The sequence below is a fragment of the Lagenorhynchus albirostris genome, chromosome 11 (assembly GCF_949774975.1).
Source record: "Lagenorhynchus albirostris chromosome 11, mLagAlb1.1, whole genome shotgun sequence".
NCBI classification, from domain to species: domain Eukaryota; kingdom Metazoa; phylum Chordata; class Mammalia; order Artiodactyla; family Delphinidae; genus Lagenorhynchus; species Lagenorhynchus albirostris.
Genome location: NC_083105.1, coordinates 89,023,159 through 89,045,052, shown reverse-complemented (window position 1 = coordinate 89,045,052; position 21,894 = coordinate 89,023,159). Strand labels below are relative to the sequence as shown.

General features: G+C 38.1%; 1 protein-coding gene and 1 pseudogene across 4 annotated transcripts in view; one reads left to right on the top strand and one right to left on the bottom strand.

Annotated features, from left to right (window-relative positions):
* PLEKHA5 (pleckstrin homology domain containing A5) overlaps positions 1-21,894 on the top strand; it is a 242,744-nt gene that overhangs the window by 195,183 nt on the left and 25,667 nt on the right. For 3 of the 4 annotated variants that reach the window (XM_060166765.1, XM_060166764.1, XM_060166763.1), the window contains 3 exons: positions 9,604-9,666; positions 11,066-11,146; positions 11,280-11,429. In XM_060166765.1, coding sequence (XP_060022748.1) covers positions 9,604-9,666; positions 11,066-11,146; positions 11,280-11,429 — 294 coding nt within the window. Of the gene's footprint in view, positions 1-3,818; positions 3,900-9,050; positions 9,087-9,603; positions 9,667-11,065; positions 11,147-11,279; positions 11,430-21,894 lie in introns of all 4 variants that reach the window. The other variant, XM_060166778.1, reaches the window with a different exon arrangement.
* Positions 19,115-20,277, bottom strand: LOC132529096 (COMM domain-containing protein 7-like; annotated as a pseudogene).

Below are 21,894 nucleotides of genomic sequence, written 5' to 3'. Positions count from 1 at the left end.
ACAGAGATATTTCAGAGGTGATTTAGTGAAAGAAATCACTAGCCTATTTCTAGGATCTATTTGGAGAGAAAGCAGATCTAGTATTTCCAATTCAGTAAATCTGGAAAGAGTCAAATTTCAGGCAGATCATTGAAATTGTTTAATGTGGACTGCACTCCCATTGTGTGGGATCCTGAGTACTGTTTAGCTGGCCTCACCTGTTGCATGCCACGTGCAAGGAGAGTGCCACCACATACAGGACCATTCTCCTGTGCAGATTTTTCTTACAAGCCCAGTCATCCTAACAGCCCTTGGTCAGGTGAGTGTGGTGCCCAGGGGAATTCTGAAATACTTCTGCTGCTTCTGTCTGCAGATAGACTTATCCCATCTCTCTGGCTTGAGTAAAATGAGATTCCCAAGGAGTATGTAAGCTGAAGAACATTCACTGTTACCAGATTACATTTGACTTACTTCAGCACCTTGAGAAAGAACAGTGTAGTTACTTCTGCCAAAAGGAATCTTTAAACCAGCCTGTCACCTTCATGTTTTAATGGTATTGTCTACATCAGAGATTTTCAAATTGCGCATTATAGTTATCTGGGAATCAGGGTCTTTTCAAATTCCTCAAGTGATTCTGGGTTAAGAACCACTGGTTGAAATAAGCTTGAACTTTGATTTCTGAAGTAGCCAGTAATAAAAAGGAAAGAAATATTAATAAGATAGTCATAGGTATTTACAAATGCATTGGGGCAGCTTACTTTTTTTAGTTAGTTAACATTTCTTCAGTCAATTTCTGACGTGGATACAGACTCATAGGGCAGGATAAAGGTTGTGAGAACAGTTCTTTAGATCAGGGCCTCGCTGCACTAAAGGACTCCCAACAGCTTTGAACATGATACAAACACGTGCTAAAATTTTTTCTTAACCTCTTTGTGTCGCCAAGGGATGTTTCCCAGAGGATATAGTTGTTCCATTAATCTAGTTTATTTGTTTTTTTTTTTATCCTTGACTAATAACATTTATTTTTTAATGAGAAAAGCAGTATCTATTCAGTGGAGAAAATTTGGGAAATGTAGAGAAGTATATAGAAAAAAAATAATGATCTGGTCCCACAATTTAAAATACTTACTGCTAACATTTTTCATTTCTTTGCTGTACTAAACTGTCACTTTCCAAAGATGCCTTCTAATTTTAATATTCTAGGATTTGATATATACATTTGAAATTTTTCATAATGAAAAACAGTTCCAGAAGTGATCTCTGAGACACTCTGTACACTTTAAATGTTATTTTTTGTTAGACAGAGAAAGACAGATACTCCATGTTATCACTTATATGTGGAATCTAAAAAGTAAAACAAACGAATGAATATAACAAAACAGAAACAGTCTCACAGATGTAGAGAACAAGCTGGTGTTACCAGTGGGAAGACAGGAGTGGGGAGGGGCAAGACAGAAGTGGGGGATTAAGGTACAAACTGCTATGTATAAAATAAATAACCTACATGGATATATTGTACAGCGTAAGGAATATAGCTAATATTTTATAATAACTTTAAATGGGGTAAAATCTATAAAAATACTGAATCACCATTGCACACCTGAAAATAATATAATACTGTAAATTAGCTATACTTCAATTTTTTAAATTTAATCTTTTTTTTAATGTTATTTTTACTCTTAGTATTTTAGTTTCTCTGTTCCTAAATCAGTGTCTTCCTGCAAGATCCTTCTCAGTGACTTAATATTTAATGATCTTTGACAGGTAAATTAAAGAGTCATTTTTAAATCACAAATGTGGCTTCCCTCTATAATGCACATATTTACCCTCTCAAAGTATACCACTAAATAAATCAAGCTTGATTACCCTTCTGCAGAAATCATACTGTCTCTTCTCCCTTTATAAATACATTTCAAGTAAACTCCTCAGGCCTAGAGGCTGAACACTAGTCATTGATCTGCTCCACTTAAAGGTGGGAGCCGCCATATTGGCAGACCCAGCCCTTTGACAGTGGCCTCTTTGTAGCGCCAGATTTCCGAGACTCCACGGCAGTTTCAGTTTGCCCTTGAGTGACTTTTACATTTGGATACTCTCTGACCTGCATTATTTCTTAAATATTCATATGCTCCTGACCTTTCTTTCAAACCCCAGCCCCTCTACCACCTCCCCCCAACCCCCCAACCTCTGAGTCAGGTACTCTTCTGTCTAATTTTCATGGCATGCTATTGAAAAGTAGCAAGTATAGATGAGATTGCTTTGAAAATCAAAATTAAATAATACTAAAAAATGAAGAGAGACTTAAGCTACCTATGTTATACAAAGTATGTATCAATGCAGTCAAATGATTGAGCCAAAAACAAAGGCAGTTACAACTGTTCCAAGATCAACATTTGGTTAAGATAAAATAACCAGCGTTCCTTTAAAATATAAGCATGTAATAAGCATTTTTTTTCTGCTAAAGAAAAATTTATATCTATAGTTGTCTCTTTATGTTACTTTCCAACACTGTAAAATTTTTTCCTGTACTGCATATCAACACAGTTCTTACCTGTGTGCATGAGATGTCACCTATAAATGCCTTGGTCCCTTATTGGATAACATTGGGGAAAAAAAGAAGTTTGAGTTCAACCGATGAGTAGATTTAACTGATGTATAGAAGTTTGAGTTTAATAAGTAAATGTGTAGATTTAAAAGCAAATTACTTACCTTGAATAAAACTTTTTAAAAGTAAATTAAACCAGTCATTTAACAACCAAAACAGGTATTATTGACATGAAACATTGGTAACTAGACTGAAAATAAAAATGTCTAGGTATAAAGTTTTCAAGATTTAATTTTTACTTACACATTTAATCTTAATATTAGTAAATTTTTGTTGCAGATTTAGCTAACTCAGTAAAGTAGCATTTGTTAACCATGATAGAAATGCTTATTTTCTATAATATGGGGGATGAAAATTATATAAACCAAGTGTTACAAATTGCAATTATAAACAGACTTGTCTGCTTACAAATGGTACAAACTTTGTTGGCCTTTTACCATATATATATATATATATATATATATATATATATATAAAAAAAAACTGTCTTTTGAATGCTTTAATTCTTGAGTCCAGAGCCTGCTAAAATAAATATTTTTCTAGAGGCAGTAATTAAGTACAATATAGCTGGAAATGTGAAACATGGTTTCAGCCTTTTAAGGACCTAGGGAGATTCACTTAGTCTTTGCTGAATAAATTTTAGTTTGCATGTCTTGGAAATCATTCTACATACAGTGTTATACTTTGAGAAAATCCAAAATAGAGTATATATAAGTGTCTATCAAGATTAATAAAATGTGTGATTGTCTAAGTGACAAGATATATTATTATATTATTTGTAGAGAACTAAAATTTTTCTGAATAACCTTATAAAGAACTGAATATCATTTTAAGCTTTTTTTTTTACTATATAAGTAATTGATTAAGTCATGCCATTTTTCTCCTTTTAAGTTTATAGGTTGTCACCCTTTAGTTTATCCCTTGAATCTTGATGCTTTTATTATCTATTCTAGTATTATAGGAATATTCATTAATTGACAATATTGGTTATGTTTATAAAGTAAAACCTTTATTGCAATTAGTAAGCTTTTTTATAACCTTGGAAGTATTTTGTAACATTTAATACTTGTTTGAAATGGTTTATATTAAGTTGATTCTATGCAACCTTGGGATAATATGTAAACAACTGCACTATTAGGAAGATATTAAAGTAGAGGCTATATTTACAGTGTCGTCTTTCAAATCTAGCTATGCTGTAAACTGATGTTTGCTGTATGCTCCTCCTGATTTGAAATAGATGAAAGAAAATGAACCTATTATCACCATGGTTCACACAATGATTGAGAACTCGGCGCTAAGACCCCAACTGTACCAGCAAGTAAGGTCTTGGACAGTGAATGATACTGCTTTATCATCTGCAAAATCCCTCAGTGACAGTTTTGGTTTATCCTCAGAGTTACTCATAACATTAGTCTTTTTCTTATTCCATTCTTTGTTTCTGTCTTTTTGGAAAAAACGCAATTCATCCGTGCTTTTCAAGATGCTGCAGTTCTTAGCATGGCTTTGCTGAACATTTCGCTGTTGGATATTAAGTGTGCCATTTTCCTGAAGTTTTTGTGCAGAGTATTTGATTGATATGTACTTGGAGGTCTGCAGTACACTTGCAAAATTTTTACGAACTTGCCGTTAATTTTGATTAACTCTAAAAGCATAACTGATTTTTAGGGAAAACTTTAAAAAATATTTTTTTCCTTTCAGGGGCTGCCTCCCTACCCCACCCCACCCCACCCCAATGTTTTAGGAATAGATTATATTTGTATGGGAGTTATTTAAAGGTTGTTTATGTACTGTGGTATGGTAAAAACTAAAGATAGCCATTTCTTACCATACTGGGAGTATCTTCTCCCCGTATTCTTTTCCCTCTTATGTAGTAGTCATCATGATCATCATATCTTACCCCATTCTTTTCCCTAACTCAAAATATGTGCCATGGAGTTGGCTGGCTTTAATTTAGGACCTTGGTAATCTGCAGATCTGCAAAAGAAGTCATGTTATACATTCCTCTCCAGTTTTTTTGTATTTCATGGTCTAAATGTTCTTAGCTGTGTGTTTTGCATCATCAGCTTCTTCCACTTCAACCCCCTCAAATAACTGTGGCCTACGACCTGTTACAGTATTTTAAAAATCATACAGAGGGAGAAAATTAACTAACATGAAAAATGAATATATATTTTGATTAAAATATGTAAAAGCACCTGGTAAAAAGAAGCACCTTGAGCTCACACTGGCTTTAAAGGCCTCTGGTTTGCACCGGGCGCCTTGAGGGTCTGCATCATGGGCCTTGTAAACTGGGAGACTGAAACAGTTGGTGGGTGGGTGACTCATTTCTGAGCACAGTTTTCAAAACATTTAAAGTATGTTATGTGACTGAGCATAGTTTTTAATTAGCAATAAGGAGATAAAGTACTAAATATTTAAAGTTAAACAGCTTTTCTTTTCAAAAGAAAATGGAATCTTACCACTCCTTTTAAAGTCACCAGATTTTAGAATCTTGACACTTCATTCCAAAAAGCCACACTGACAGCCTTAGCACTTATTCTGGAATTGATACCTTTTTCAGTGTCTGAAGCTGTCAGCTTATAATTTTATATGATGCTGATTGATGTGAGATCAAAGGCCTTCTGTTTTAATAGGTTATGGTTTCATTTTTCACATTTTGTATATTTACAGTAAGAATGAGAGCTGGGATTTTCTGTTCCATTTGGTTTGGTTTTTCTTTTTTTATATTGATCGGTAATCAAGGTTGATGGTGCAGAAGTCATTGCTGATTGAAATCACTCAGTTGCACTAAAAGTTCTTACTGGAGTCCTTCAAAAATGTGGAGGTATCTGAGACTGGTCTTATATAGCATCAGTAACCTTGAATACTGAAAGTAATAGATTCATATAAACATATTTCCTCATCTTGATACTTGAAAGAAAACAACCTGATATTGTATAGAACAGGAGGATCTGAATGTGTAACAGCAGCAGCCATGCGTGGGTATGACATGGGCAGCCAGGTAATGAATATTGACTGTCAGTGCTATCAAATCTAGGGAGTTTTTAGATGATACTTTTCTTTAATCAGCCAGTAGTAAAGTACTTAATTATGGCCGAGCATCATTGGTAGATAAAAGTGACAGATGCATTTCTTAAACTCTGTTAATATAAACTTCTGTAAATTGAAATTACATCTTTTTTTTTTCCTCCAGATTTCCATTATCATGTTATTATTCAAAGAAAACCTTTGTGAAAGTTTATATTGTACACCTGATGGTTTGCTTTTCTGACATTGCATTGCAATGCTGTGTTAATAGGTTCCTGAAATTTAGCTGAAAATAAAGTGGCAATGTAGTGTTTTATGACCAGTTTTTCTGAATCATAGCCATTCAGGTTTTCTCTCAGGAGAACCTCTGTGTTTACATCTTCCTAGAAGAAGGAGGACACCTGAGAAATTACCTGGGCAGTAATTTTTTTTTTTTTTAATTTTTTGGCTGTACCACACAGCGTACAGGATCGAGTTCCCCGACTAGGGATCGAACCCACACCATACAGTGGAAGCGTGGAGTCTTAACCACTGGACCACCAGGGAAGTCCCAGTAATTTTCTTAAAATTAGTCAAAAAAAAAGAACCTAAAACTGAATCAAAACAAATGCTAAATGAGCTTCAAGTTGAAAAACTCCTCTGCGTTTATTAATCATTCTACCACCTTTCACGAGTACAGTTTTGTACCAGAATTTTTTTTTTTTTTTTTTTTTTTGCGGTACGCGGGCCTCTCACTGTTGTGGCCTCTCCCGTTGCGGAGCACAGGCTCCGGACGCGCAGGCTTAACGGCCATGGCTCATGGGCCCAGCCGCTCCTCGGCATGTGGGATCTTCCCGGACCGGGGCACGAACTCATGTCCCCTGCATCAGCAGGCGGACTCTCAACCACTGTGCCACCAGGGAAGCTCATGTACCAGAATTTTTATAACATACTTAATATCAGTGAAATTAGTCACATGATAAATAATTGCTTTAAAGGTTACAGACTAATTAGCAAATACATACAGTCCAACGAGCATTTTTGAGTTTTCATAGAAATTAAAGTCTAATTTTATCAAATATTGCCCCAAAAGTATTTTTTTGTGTTTTGTATATATATTCATATGCTTTTAAAATATATATACACATATATATATTTCACATACTTAAAAAGGGATACTATAGAAAGTTGAATTTTAATTGGCAAAAGTGATTTTGTTTTAACTTAATGCCAAACCAGTTTTTAAAAAGATTAAAAGATACCTTACTATGAAAAAGTTCTGACTTTCTAAATATAATATACATATCCTTATATAGTCAGTAGTCTGTATAATACACTTCTCAGATTGAAGCTTGAGCACTGCTCAAGCTTATATAATTACTATGTAGCCCCCTTTCACTTACTTTTCTAGTGTTGCTGAGGTACCTCAAACAAACGTATTCAAATTCAGAGATTTTTTGCTAAAGATGAGTTTGAAAAATGCTAAAAAGTATTGCCATGAAACATTATTTCATGCAGAACTTGAGTTAATTAGAATATTCATGAAATTACATTTTTCTTATTAGTAGGATTTTCATATTGAGGACAAAATAGTAAACTTCAATTCTAGATGGAAATTTTTTTAATAAATTATATTCAGGAATTCCCTGGCGGTCCAGTGGTTAGGACTCTGCGCTTTCACTGCCATGGCCCGGGTTCAGTCGCTGGTCGGGGAACTAAGATCCCGCAAGCCATGCGGCATGGCCAAAAAATAAATTAAAAAAAAAAATTATATTCATCTCTTCTTAAGAAAAACTTCAGTAATTATTATCAGTCATGGGAAATAGGCCATGCTTAAAAGTTAATTATTTAAAGAATAATCTTGTTTTCTTATGCTTTCCTTCTGACAGGCAAAAGAAATGAATTCAATATAGTGGAAGGTTGATTATTTTAAGATTTTTATTGATATTTAATTATCTTTATTGAATAAGTTGATAAAAGGTTTAAATAAATTTTCATTGGTACCAAAAATATAGGTACAGCAAAATAAATCTAATATATATGTGTAATATTATTTCTATGGCTTTAAGGAGATACCACTCTAAAGTTATAAGTACACAGTACACATCTTTCTTTTTTATAATATGCCAACTGATATGAAAATGAATATGCAGTAAGATTCCTTAAATAAAAATATTAAACCATTACCCTAAATATTTCTTACAAATTCTAAGTTTCCATTTTAAAATACTTGTCTTTTTTTCTTTTGACCATGGGATATAGGGTACAAAGCATATTTTAATCTAGATATAGCACTAGCCACTAGTTATGTTCAAATTATGCATTCCATGGTTTAGTAAAGCTGTTTGGCGTTTAACTTTAAATATTAAATAAGCAAAGTATATGTAGACATTTAGTAGCTAAGGCTTTACATCTTTTATTTCTTAAAAATGAGAAATACTGATTTTAGCATTATCTCACATTTTTTATTCTGGATCTAAGCATTTTAAAACTTATTTTTCATTTCTTCCTTTTTTCAAGTGGGAATATAAATTATTTTCTTGGTTCTAGGTGCTTTAATTTAGAATGACAATTGACACTTCTCAGGACATATTCAGTGGTCTTTATTTTAAAATAGTGCACAAGTATTCTGACTTTTGTCATTAAATTCATTTTTCATGTGATGTTCACTTCTATGAAAGTTTTGTGGCTTAATAATCACTGTGTATACCCCTAAGTAGTCACAGAACCATTTGCATGAGGTACGTGAAAGCAGTGTCTTGAAGTGAAACATGGAAATCCAGGATTTATTATTGTATGTTTGGAATGCTTACATTTTTAATCTCCTGATTCCCACATTCCTAGACCCACCTAAAGTTATCTGCTGTTTAAATTATGCCTCTTGAGATGTAAATGTCAAGCAGTATTTTACAGACAGGTCATACATAGTTGTAACTTTTACATTCTTGTGCATTTGTATATGTATATACGAAATTTAATTTTCCAATCTAGAACGTAGTTGGGATACATTACTCCTATCCCCACTTGGAGAAAAAGTATACCATTTAGCAAACATGCAGTGAGCCCCAATTACATTTTCCTACTATGTTTTTGTTACTGTCTAGCAGACAATATAAAGTTAAAAGACAAGAGAGATAGTGCAGTTTTGCCTGCAGAGGCGCTATGATGTGACCTGGGGTATAACTGATTGGGATGGCTTATTGAAATCTTGGTAAGCACCATCAGAAATGAGGATTTGCTTGACCAAAAGATATTTGGAAGAAGCTGAAAAAAGGATGTTTAAATACACTGAATAATAATTCACTACAATATAATGAAGCAAATGGTGTCAGCAAACACATAACCAACTTTTTATGCAATTTGACTGTCCATAGTTTATAACATAGGCTTTTAGTTTTAAGAGGTTTTTGAGTGCTTTACCCCTTTTCGATTAAACCCATCCTTTTCTTCCATTATCTTTTAGTTCTTAAGACAGAGGAACAAGATAAGTCTATATTGTGTATGTGTGTTTATATATTATGTATATGTATACAACGTGTTATAGGTTTTGTTAATAATATTGTACTAAGATGTGTTGGCATCTGAGTGTACACATACACAGTTGTGTGATTATGTGTATACCGTGAAGGTACGGTTTTGACTGTTGAAATATGCCTGATTCAAAATTTGATTCAACACAGTTGCTACGATTGTATTTGTCAATTTTTCATTTAAATAATGTGTGTCTCGCAAATGGAAAATGTAAAGTGCTGTATGATTTTGTTTGGCCAGCTTATTATTTTGTTTGACAAGCCTAAGTTAACATCATTCTTATGTATCTTGCATATTGTATCACTGTTAAATAATTTTCTATTTTTGTAATGATCTGTGTTTGAATTAAACTTCTAAAAGTATAAGAATCATTAAAAACCCATTTTTGTTACTGTTATATAAATCTAAAATATTAACTATAAGCTAATTAAATGTGTATTTTTAAAATTATGTTTAAAGTTGTTCTATGACATTTTCCCTTATAGCTGTCACAGGATGAATGTAGAGGCACATTATACAAATACAGACCTGAAGAAGTAGATATTGATGTACGTATTAGCATGCGATATATTATCAATGCTCTGTCATACTCTCTGGCAAAACACTGGAACTAAGCATGACAAAAAATTTCCTCTTCCTCTCCTGCCGTCCAAAATGACATCAAATAAGTAACGTTTTCTTCTTTTGCGCCAATTAAATCCTCACTTCCTGATTTATTCCCTGCCCACCCCACGCCCGTAGCAGCTGAACATAATTTAGAATCATTTAAATGAAAGTAAAGACTATTTCTTATATAAAATTATGCAGGATTGGAGACAAAGTAAAATTGTCTGTCATCTAGAGAAAGTATTAGCCTCAAGAAATTCTGTCACTGCATCCTTTGTTATTGTTATTAATCATATTTTACATCACTGACGTCCCTATTTATATCTCATTCTTCCCTCCTTTCCCCTGGTTTTATTCCATTGAATTGTACCTCCTTCTCATTTCAGTTGTATCCCATCTGATGTAGCTTGAGTTGTGTTGTCTAACAAAGTTAAGGTGGTTACTTTTTTTTTTTTTTTTTTTTGCGGTACGCGGGCCTCTCACTGTTGTGGCCTCTCCCGTTGCGGAGCACAGGCTCCGGACGCGCAGGCCCAGCGGCCATGGCTCACGGGCCCAGCCGCTCCGCGGCATGTGGGATCTTCCCGGACCGGGGCACGAACCCGTGTCCCCTGCTTCGGCAGGCAGACTCTCAACCACTGCACCACCAGGGAAGCCCAAGGTGGTTACTTTAATGGATAAATGGCAAAGAAAGTGGAATCTCAATTTCTTGCTTTCTTATCATTATGCAGTAACGTTTGGGACATAGTTACAGTTTGTCCAGGGTTTTTATTTTCAGACATGCAGTGAACTGGTTTATTGCGGGATTGAAATTTTATTAAAGTACCCGCTCATATTTTTATAATTTAATAAATTGGGGTATTACCAAGAATTTAAAACATTAAAACTATTGAAAGTGATTTTTCTCCATTAGCAATGTTTTTAGTTAGAAGCGATTTTTCTGAAGAACATAAGAACATAATTTTAAAAATATAAAAACAGAATCCAGTCTGTGTTCTAATTAAGGACTGCATAAGTTACTTAACCTATCCAGCAGTTTGTAGAGAAAATATCTTAACCACATTAAAATGATTCATTAAAGTTATGAGACTGCCTGATTACTAAGAATCTTTTGAATTATGTAGGTTAAATAGTATGGTTGAAATGCTTTTTCACTCTATATGCATTTTTTAAGCATTCTATCTTTAAAGGCTATATTTTAGTTTTTATTTTACTGATTGAAATAAAGACTGACCTAATTAGCTATTCCATGGCTGTTTTAAATGTGTTTTTTTATTATGCCTAAATTCAATTACAGGGAAAATTAAAAATTGCTAACAAAAGATGTCTTCTCTTGTAACCTAGGTCAAGTTAAGCCGATTATGCGAGCAAGATAAAGTGGTACATGCTCTGGAAGAGAAACTTCAGCAGCTCCACAAGGAGAAAGTAGGACAATTATGTTTATTATCTACAATTGATGTTACTTTATATCACTATTATCAGGACACTGATAACTAAAGTAAAAAAGAATTAATTCGATGATGCAGAATATTAAGTGTAATCATTTTTATTATAATAGTACACACTTGAGCAAGCTTTGCTGTCAGCCAGCCAAGAGATAGAAATGAATGCAGATAACCCAGCAGCCATTCAGACCGTGGTGTTACAGAGGGACGATTTACAAAATGGACTGCTTAGCACATGTCGAGAACTCTCTCGAGCCACTGCCGTAAGTAGCAGATTTTCTGTCCTAGTGAGAGTCACTGGAATGTTACGTAGTTCTTTTTTTTTTTCTATTTATTTATATCTCTATTTAAGTGAGCTTTCTTTAGGATTTTTCTTTATTATAACAAAAATTTAATTTGTTATTAGTTAATAATAACAAAAACAAAGGGTGGTCTTTGTTTTTTGAATTAGTGGGGCTTTTGTTCTTTGTGAAATAGTTTTACAGAGAAGATAAATACACCTGGTTATATATTATGAAAATGAAAAGTTCTTAAGAATGTTAAAATTTATTGTGTTAAGAAAATAAATGTTTTATTATAATAATTTTTGGAAGGTAGTAATTGGATTCATTTAACCACCCATTTCAATTATAGGCTCCTGTGAAATGCTTTTAAGATGCTGTCAACATTACCATTTTATAGCTACAGTGTGATCTAAGTTTAGATGATAGTTTTGAATGAGAAATATAATTAGCAGAATCTTTTAACCCATAGTCAAGTTACTTGATAAAGAGTCTCTTCGGATTACCAAATCTAAAAGTCTTACTTAGGGCTTCCCTGATGGCGCAGTGGTTGAGAGTCTGCCTACCGATGCAGGGGACACGGGTTCGTGCCCCGGTCCGGGAAGATCCCACATGCTGCGGAGCGGCTGGGCCCATGAGCCATGGCCGCTGGGCCTGCGCATCCGGAGCCTGTGCTCCGCAGCGGGAGAGGCCACAACAGTGAGAGGCCCGCGTACCGCAAAAAAAATAAATAAATAAAAATAAAATAAAAGTCTTACTTAGAGTATATAAATTGAGTGTTTTATGAGTTTAAACAGTCTACTTTAGATCCTGTGATGTCATCATTTCTAAAGACAGTAAGAGCACCCGCCCAAGCAGCCCTTTGAAAGGGGAAAAAACCACCTGTTATAGAAAACTGCTAACACACCCTTGTCTGTACCTTCAGTGGGCTGTTTAGGGGGCAACTACCTTTTAAGAAAGTCCACAGACAGTATAGCTTAACTAAGAGAGGTCTTTCCAAGCTGCGAAGCTACCAGAATCTCAACATGACTTCAATTCTAAACACTAATTTCACATTCCAAACATGAACTGTTTTTAAAGGAATATGCCATGGTTTTATATAAATCAAAACTTGGTTTTGTGCCTCTTAAGTACCTTATATTTAATATACTTATTCTTTTTTAAAAAAAATACTATTATTGGAATTTCCCTGTTGGCGCAGTGGTTAAGAATCCGCCTGCCAATGCAGGGGACGTGGATTCCATCCCTGGTCCGGGAAGATCCCACGTGCCAGGGAGCAACTAATCCCATTTACCACAACTACTGAGCCCACATGCCGCAACTACTGATCCTGTGTGCTGCAGCTACTGAAGCCTGCGTGCCTAGAGCCCATGCTCCGCAACAAGAGAAGCCACCGCAACGAGAAGCCCGTGCACCGCAATGAGGAGTGGCCCCCGCTCACCACAACTAAAGCCCACACACAGCAACAAAGACCCAACCCAGCCCCCCCCAAAAAAAAATGTGATGAATGATTGAACTGAATGACTTACCCAACATTACAAAGCAAATAAATGCAATGCCCAGAGGTCAGATGCAGGTCTTCTAACCATAGTCCTGAAGACTTAGATCTACATGGCTTTTTATAATATCATCATAGAGAAACTATATGAACCTAAAATGTTGTCTGCAAGCGAGAAGTCATTTAGTTCGTCAGTGATGGGTAAGATTTGGAAGAAAGAGGAAGTCCACACAGGACAAAATGCTCTGAACCATAGCCCAGAGATGAGAATGTGCAGGATATGTTTGGAGAAGCAAAAAATAGAACTGACTGGCTGACTGAAATAGAGGATGCGGATTATGAGATAAGAAAGGGGAAGAGGGGTTAAGCTGTCAGTTCCAAGCTAATGAAAAGCTCAGTATCCCTGTGACAACCTGAGTCAAATCAAAATTAAGTTAGAAACTATTTCATGATGTCATGTCTGTTATGGAAAGTTCTAGGGATGTACAATGTTCTATTAAACTGTTACTTCTTCCCTTACCAAATAGGTTTCATAACTTAAATCTGATCAGTAGGCTTAGAATTTGCTCCATCCCAAGGTAACTCCAGTTGTGATGGAAGTTTTATCAGAATATGTTCAAAGAAATTAATCATGTTTGAGTATCTCATTTTGTGGTTGTTATCCCATATAATCACTTTCCTGGGTTTTTTTTTTCTTTGCCTTTAGCATTATTCAGTGGTCATTACAAACCCTCAATATGTTCTTCTAAGACATGTTTTAATGCATAGAATACAAAGTATGTTATTTGTGCCTTTATGTAAACATACTCATTTTTGTAGCTTAAGGCTATAAATGGTGTGTTTATAACAACATACTGGACATATGGTTGGCACTCAATGGATGTTGATTAGACATAAATTTGAACTATATTTATGCCAGCAGAATCCCAAAGGATTCCTCTGATTCTTTCACAGTTGATTTGGGGCCTTGGTTCAAATCCAAGCCTTGAGTTATAAAAGATACAACATAAGAGGTATAACATTAAGGCCTCCATAGATCAAAGCCTTGATTCTGAGAACATCTTCTCCTCACCCGGTCAGCCACTGAGGTATTAAAACTAGGATTAACACAAGGTAAACATGTAAAGCAGTGTTCCCTTTGTGTTTGATTTAATTCTTTTTTTTTAATTTATTTATTTATTTTATTTTTGGCTACATTGGGTCTTTGTTGCTGCACTGGGCTTTCTCTAGTTGTGGCGAGCAGGGGCTACCCTTCGTTGTGGTGTGCAGGCTTCTCATTGCGGTGGCTTCTCTTGCTGCGGAGCATGGGCTCTAGGCATGTGGGCTTCAGTAGTTGTGGCACGTGGGCTCAGTAGTTGTGGCTCGCGGGCTCTGGAGCGCAGCCTCAGTAGTTGTGGCTCGCGGGCTTAGTTGCCCCGCAGCATGTGGGATCTTCCCGGACCAGGGATCAAACCGGTGTCCGTGCATTGGCAGGCGGATCCTTAACCACTGCACCACCAGGGAAGTCCCTTGATTTAATTCTTTTTTTAAAATAAATAAATAAATATATTTTTTTTTATGGCTGCGTTGGGTCTTTGTTGCTGTGCATGGGCTTTCTCTAGTTGCGGCGAGCAGGGGCTACTCTTTGTTGCAGTGCACGGGCTTCTCATTGCAGTGGCTTCTCTTGTTGCACAGCGCGGGCTCTAGATGCGCGGGCTTCAGTAGTTGTGGCTCGCAGGCTCTAGAGCACAGTCTCAGTAGTTGTGGCGCACAGGCTTAGTTGCTCCGCAGCATGTGGGATCTTCCCGGACCAGAGATTGAACCCTTGTCCCTGCATTGGCAGGCGGACTCTTAACCACTGTGCCACCAGGGAAGTCCTTGATTTAATTCCTGATGCAGCATCTCCTCTCCCTAAGCCCCACCCACCAGACACACACATGCTTTAAGCATATAATGACTTTGTGTGCTCTCCTGGCCTCTACTTCTTTTTTTCTTTCTTTCATTTTAATTTTTTAAATTTTATTCTACTTCTTTCTAACCTAAGCCTGATTAGTGAGAAACATTTTTATAGCAGTCAGTTATACCTTGAAAGTTTTCAGTGTGTTGCTGTCTTCGTTTAGGTTTTCTTCTGAAAGCAGAGCCTGGGATGAGGACCTGGGCTCAGAAGGTTTATTTGGGAGCGATCACAGGAAGCAGAAGTGAGGGAGGGAGTGTGGAGAATGAGGCAGGGAGGGAGAAAAGCCAATAGGGGTTCCACTTCTGAGTTGGTCACCGCTGTGGGTGACCCTCAGGGGACTGTCTGAGGAAATGAGCTGAGAATGTTTGAACATGAGAATATTTCCCAATCTTCCGCTGAGAGGCGGAGAGGCTAGGGTATCTATCACTCCTTGGTCAGAGTTGCCCTGGGGTCCTTAGTTCACCCACATTCCCAACCCGCCTTAGCTCATTGGCCGTGAACGCTGGTACACGTGGAGCTGAACCACAGTTTCTTGAGATCAGGTGGGCAGAGGGCATAAACATCTGCTGCAGTCACCTCTCTTGGGAGTTTACATTAGGCCTTGTCTCTAACCGTCAGAGAAATATCCTCATGCTTTATCCGCTTAACAGGTGCTGCTTTTATTCTTTCCGACAATTCAAGGAGCCAGGTAAAGCAGACGCCATGCACATGTCTTAGATGAGAATGTGGGGCTCATCCAATAAAATATATTTGTATTTCTGTATTTTGTACATGTATTGTCTGGTTTGGTCCTTAAGCAAATGCTTTGCAAAATAGATATAATTATTATCTCCATTTTATTTTCATTTTTATTACCTCCACTGCACAGATGAAGAAGAAACTCAGGTTCATAGAGGTTAAATGACTTGCGGAAGTGACATAGCCAATACGAAAAAGTCAACACCTAAATCAAGGACTTTTTCAATGCTAGGGCTGCTGTACTTTCTATTCCACTTCACTGTCTGTGTGGTCACTAATTTGTACTTTCTGAAACTTGGAATCAAATCTAGATTCTCTTACTCAGAAATCTCAACTTGGGATTTCATAGTTCAATCCTGGGTTTTGGCACCAAAATAATTAGTTAGTTAATTAATTAAAATTGGACTTTCAGGTATCAGAAAACAAGTATAAAGGCCCCCAGTCATCCCGAATGGCTGGTAGATGGCTTATGCATTTATCTACTGCGGAATAGGACCAATATATGAAATAATAGTAAATACTGTGAATATTTCTGGAGCAGTTTATTGAGTGCCAGGTTCCATTATAAGTGCTTTTACATGTACTTAAGCCACATAATAACCCTTTGACAAGGGTACTATTATTACTATGTTAAAAATGGAAAACTGAAGCACAGAGAGATTGCCCAGGGTTACATAGTGAATAAGCATTATGTATAGACTTCCATTAAACTTATTTATGTTTTAAACTGGCTTCTGCATGGGAGGGCCATGAGTAAATGGAGATTTTAGACTAGAATGGATAAACTTAAAGGGGCAAGGGAGGAGGACAAATGAACCTCCTTGAGGAGAAGCTTGCACATTAAATGTTTTCATATTCTCATTCTCAGTGAAACAAAGAGCTACTGAGAATTATGGTGACAGCAAAGTGTGTGTTTTTTTTTTTTTACAGAAGATCTGTTGACATCTATGAATTGTCACGAATACGCTTTGAAAGATTTCAAGATAGTTTTTAAATACCCTGGTCATTTCATGATCACAATACTGCATTCCCAGAAATAGAGACAGTCAGGTGTGATACACCTCCTGATGTGCTGCAGTGGAAAGTACCCAGCAACACTTGTGAGGTTTGGAAAATCAAATGTGAATCTCAGCAAGCCTCAATATCCAACTAGGAGTTTATAGGAAATACAGGAAACAGAAGAGCAAACTAAGCAATACCACAGGAATTCAATTAACAAAATCTAGCCTTGGAGAAATTCTACAGAACAAGTGACCCATTCTCTTCAACAAATAAGTAGCAAGGGACTAAAGAGGGGGGTGTAGGGAAATCGTTATAGTTAAAAATATTTTTTAGGAAATTCCCTGGCAATCCAGTGGTTAGGACTTGGCACTCTCACTGCTGGGGCCCCAGGTTCTATCCCAGGTTGGGAAACTAAGATCCCACAAGCCTTGCGGTGCCACCACAGATTATATATATATATATATATATATATATATATATAAATATTTTTTAGAGGAATACATATTAATGATTTAAATAAGTAAGAATTTGCCTGTTATTTTCATTTTCATTTCTTTTCTTTAGAAATGCATACTGATTTATAAATGAAATGATATGATGGCTGGTGTTTGCTTTCAAATAATCTCACAGGGATAGAAAATGGATGCTGTAGATGAAACCAAATTGGCCACGTATTGATAACTATTGAATTAGGGTGCTAGTGGGCTACTTTTGTTTATATTTGGAAATTGCCATTGTGTATGTCTGAGAAAGGTTAAAAGAAAATTCACAAAAATGCTAACAAAAGGGTAGCATAATAATAGGTCTTTTTTTCATCTTATCCTGTATTCTAATTTTTCTACTTTTTTAAAATTTATTTTATTTTTGGCTGCGTTGGGTCTTTGTTGCTGCGCGTGGGCTTTCTCTAGTTGTGGCGAGTGGCAGCTACTCTTCGTTGGGGTGTGTGGGTTTCTCATTGCAGTGGCCTTGTTGCGGAGCATGGGTTCTAGGCACATGGGCTTCAGTAGTTGTGGCGCATGGGCTCAGTAGTTGTGGTTTGCGGGCTCTAGAGCGCTGGCTCAGTAGTTGTGGCGCAGGGGCTTAGTTGCTCTGCGGCATGTGGGATCTTCCCGGACCACGGCTCAAACCCGTGTCCCCTGCATTGGCAGGAGGATTCTTAACCACTGTGCCACCAGGGAAACCCTTTCTACTTTTATAATTATAAAAATTTATTATATCTTCAATTTGTACAGTAAAAAGTAACGACTTTCTTTGAGATGGAATATTGTTTTGTTTCAAAGAGAAGATTAGCAGAGAAACTAAATATATGAGTTAATGATTATAATTAGCCAATGAGTTAAAGATTATAAGTAGTCAAAACAGATGACTATAATTGTTATCGTAAACTAGAAATTTAAAATAAAGGTGGCTCTATAACCATGCCTGATTTAGTTGAACCTCACTTTATACCGTTTGAATTTGGTCCCTTGCAACATCTTTTTTGGTTTAAAAAAGCCAGTATTGGGGAATTCCCTTGTGGTCCAGTGGTTAGGACTCCACGCTTCCACTGCAGGGAGCCCAGGTTTTATCCCTGGTGAGGGGACCCAAAATCCTGCAAGCCGCGCAGCGTGGCCAAATAAATAAATAAATATTTAAAAGCCAATATAGTAGTCATTATTAGATAGTATAGTAAGATATGTGCTTAGTAAATAGTGATTTTTATTTGAGATACAGTTATGTAGTAAGGCAAGTATAAAATCATAAAAAGCATTCTTTTTTAAAAAAAATTATTCAAAGTACTAAACACATTCTTAAAAATCTATGGCAAGAAATTTCTACATCCTGAAGGTAAAAACGAAATCAGATTGACTTTATCTTGACTGATCTCAAAACTCAACTGCTTCTAATACCCAGTTGACAGATTGTTATTGTTGAGTGGTAGTGGCCAAAATTAATATTTTTTGTGCCTAATCCCCAAAACATAACAGTAAATTTACATAGCGCAGTATTTTAATTATCCGAGGTTTAGTAGTGGACATTAATCTGTAATATTTAAAATCGAAGAGTTGGCGCTTAAGAAGCTAATAGTCACATATCTATCTATATTATTGCCTCGTCTCTATTTTGAAACAGAAAATCTACTGCCAATTCCTTACCAAAGCTTTATGCTCCTTTTTTTTTTTTTTTTCTTCAGAACCTTTTTTATTCTTCTTCTGACCACCAGAGAAGGTCAGCTTGAACCAAAACAAGCTGAAATAGCCTCAGAAGGCCCACCTCATTACACACAACAGGGCAAAACCTGAAGTGAAGCCTCCGTTTTTTTCAGAGCAGACTCAGCATGTATTCTTACACAGGTGTCCACTAAAGACTGATCAACAAAGCACCACCACCACAAACATACGAACTCTGTTGGGGGCTCCCCCGTGTGTCATTCATGGAGTCCGCCTCTTCCTCAGCCATAAGCAAGCCCTTCCTTGTTCTTTTGCGGGGGAAGGTCCTCCGTGCATAGAGCGATAGACCATTTGTTTACTCTGGAACTTGGAAAGGAAGGTGACTCAACTTATTTCCTCCCCTGCATCTGAGATGCAGTCACTTCTCTGAATATGTGAACGGTGACCTGGGAGATAGGTGGTAGAGGGTCCCTCAACAAAGACTCTTCAGGACCAGCCTGTCAGGCTTCTTAAGTACTTAATCCTTTGTTTTTCAGAAACCTTTGCACCTGGGCTCCCAAGGGGCAAGCAGGCCCAAAGGAGCGGCCACAGGCCTGGGAGCGAGCGGCCTCTCTGAGCAGTCACCGGGGAGGAGGAGGGGGCAGGGAGGGGCGAGGTGGAGATGCAGGGGGACAGAAATCGGCTGAAACACTCCATGCTGGTTCTGACTCGCTCCGTCTCCTGCAGGAAGCTGTAGAACTGAGGCAAGGTTAATTCTATGTATAAATTTTCCGTTTGGGGCTTCCCTGGTGGCGCAGTGATTGAGAGTCCGCCTGCCGATGCAGGGGACACGGGTTCGTGCCCCGGTCCGGGAAGATCCCACATGCCGCGGAGCGGCTGGGCCCGTGAGCCATGGCCGCTGAGCCTGCGCGTCCGGAGCCTGTGCTCCGCAACGGGAGAGGCCACAGCAGTGAGAGGCCCACGTACCACAAAAAGAAGAAAAAAAATTTTTCCGTTTGATTTCCTTTCTTAACCACCAACTTTAATTGTAAAAACATACTTCCCACTTTTTCCAGTTCTCTGCTCCCAGATGTCACTCCAAATGTCCACTCCATATCTATAAGCTGGTTAATCATCAGAGTCTGACCTGTGGCCCATCGAGCAAGGGTGGGAGCATTCTGTTTCCACTTTTCAGAAAAGTAGGTGACTTTCTCTTCACTGAGACTCAGAGTTATGAAATCAGCCTGGACCTGCTCAGCTGTGAGACTCTTCTTCAAGGCACCATTTGAAATCAGGAGGAGGCTCTTCACGATGCTTCTGACGGGGCCGGGGCTGATTTGCTTGGTGGTGGCAAATTCAGAGAGCTGAGCCAGAAACCTTTCCATCTCTTCTGGCTCAGTGAGGCAGTGGAAGAGCACTTCCTTCAGGGCTGAGAACTTCTGCACGCCCAGCTGGTTCAGCTGCTGCGCATAGCTACCCATGGCCCCGGGCACGGGTCGGGTCCTCTGTGCAGTGCCGGCGGCACATGGCGCTCAGCCCCACAGACCCCCAGCTCCTGCGCCTCCCCAGACTTCCTCCTTCACGCCGCCCTTCATTTTTTAAATAGAAAACAGAACAGGGACTTCCCTGGTGGCTCAGTGGTCAAGAATCCGCCTGCTAGTACAGGGGACACGGGTTCGAGCCCTGGTCTGGGAAGATCCACATGCCGTGGAGCAGCTAAGCCCGTGCGCCACAACTACTGAGCCTGTGCTCTAGAGCCCATGAGCCACAACTGCTGAGCCCACGTGCCGCAACTACCGAGCCTGCGTGCTGCAGCTACTGAAGCCTGCACACCTAGAGCCCGTGCTCCGCAACAAGAGAAGCCACCGCAGCAGAGAGTGGCCCCCGCTCGCCACAACTAGAGAAAGCCCGTGTGCAGCAATGAAGACCCAATGCAGACAAATTAATTAATTAAATTTTTAAAAAATCCTCTCTCATCTTTTTGGTAGTCTGGGGTTTCATTGCCTCTGAGGATTACAAACCTACTTGTAGTTTGTTTATTTTTTTCCCTGCGGTGGCCGAGTCTTGCCTCAGTACAGACTATAAAGAAGTAACCACTATTAGAATGTACTTGTTCCAAGCCTTAAACTTGGACTAAGTCAAATTTTTAAAAAGTTTTCTGCCATCCCTCAAGCAACTCCACACATGCACACACACATCTTTTTTTTTAAACCTTTGTTATAGTAGGTCACATTCTCGGAAAAGTACACAGGTTTAACTGCGCAAACATGGCTAACACCCGTAGGAAGACACTGAATTCTACTAACGTGCCAGAAACTTCCCTCCCAGTGATGGCTCCTCCCCAAACACCACTGCCTGACTTTTAAACTCTACATTAGCTTTGCCTGTTTTTCTGTTTTCGTTTTTGTTTTTGCGGTACGCGGGCCTCTCACTGCCGTGGCCTCTCCCGCTACGGAGCACAGGCTCCAGACGCACAGGCTCAGCGGCCGTGGCTCACGGGCCCAGCCGCTCCGCGGCACGTGGGATCTTCCCGGACCGGGGCACGAACCCGTGTCCCCTGCACCGGCAGGCGGACCCTCAACCACTGCGCCACCAGGGAAGCCCTAGCTTTGCCTGTTTTTGAACTTAGTATAATCACGTAGTATATACTATTTGGCTTTTTTTAACATTATGAGGTTCATCCACGTGGTTGTAAATTGCAGGATTTAACTCATTCTCTTAACTGTATGGCATGAAGGTCCATGTTTTTATTGAAAGCACTGCTGTGTTTCCTGACTTGTGCCTGTGATTTTAAGATAATTGTATATTTGCAAGTCGTTACCCCTTTTAATTGCCTTAGTGCACCTATATATTATCTTCTTGACAAAAAAGAAGAGTAATCTCATATTTAAAGATTTTAACGTTGTACTTGTATAAGCCACTAAATTCTTTAATGAAATACTCAGCCAGGTGTTAGGAGGACGGATGTTATGCCAGTGCTGCCTCTTTTCTTCCTGTCCCCGTTGACTTGTGTTACCACCCTCCCATAATCATGCTGGAGGAGCCCAGAGGTAAAGGCAGAAACAGACCCATCAGGATAATGGGACTCAGGCCAACTGGTACAGTACAATGGCAGGACTTTCCAGGTTAGGAAAATTGGAAGTA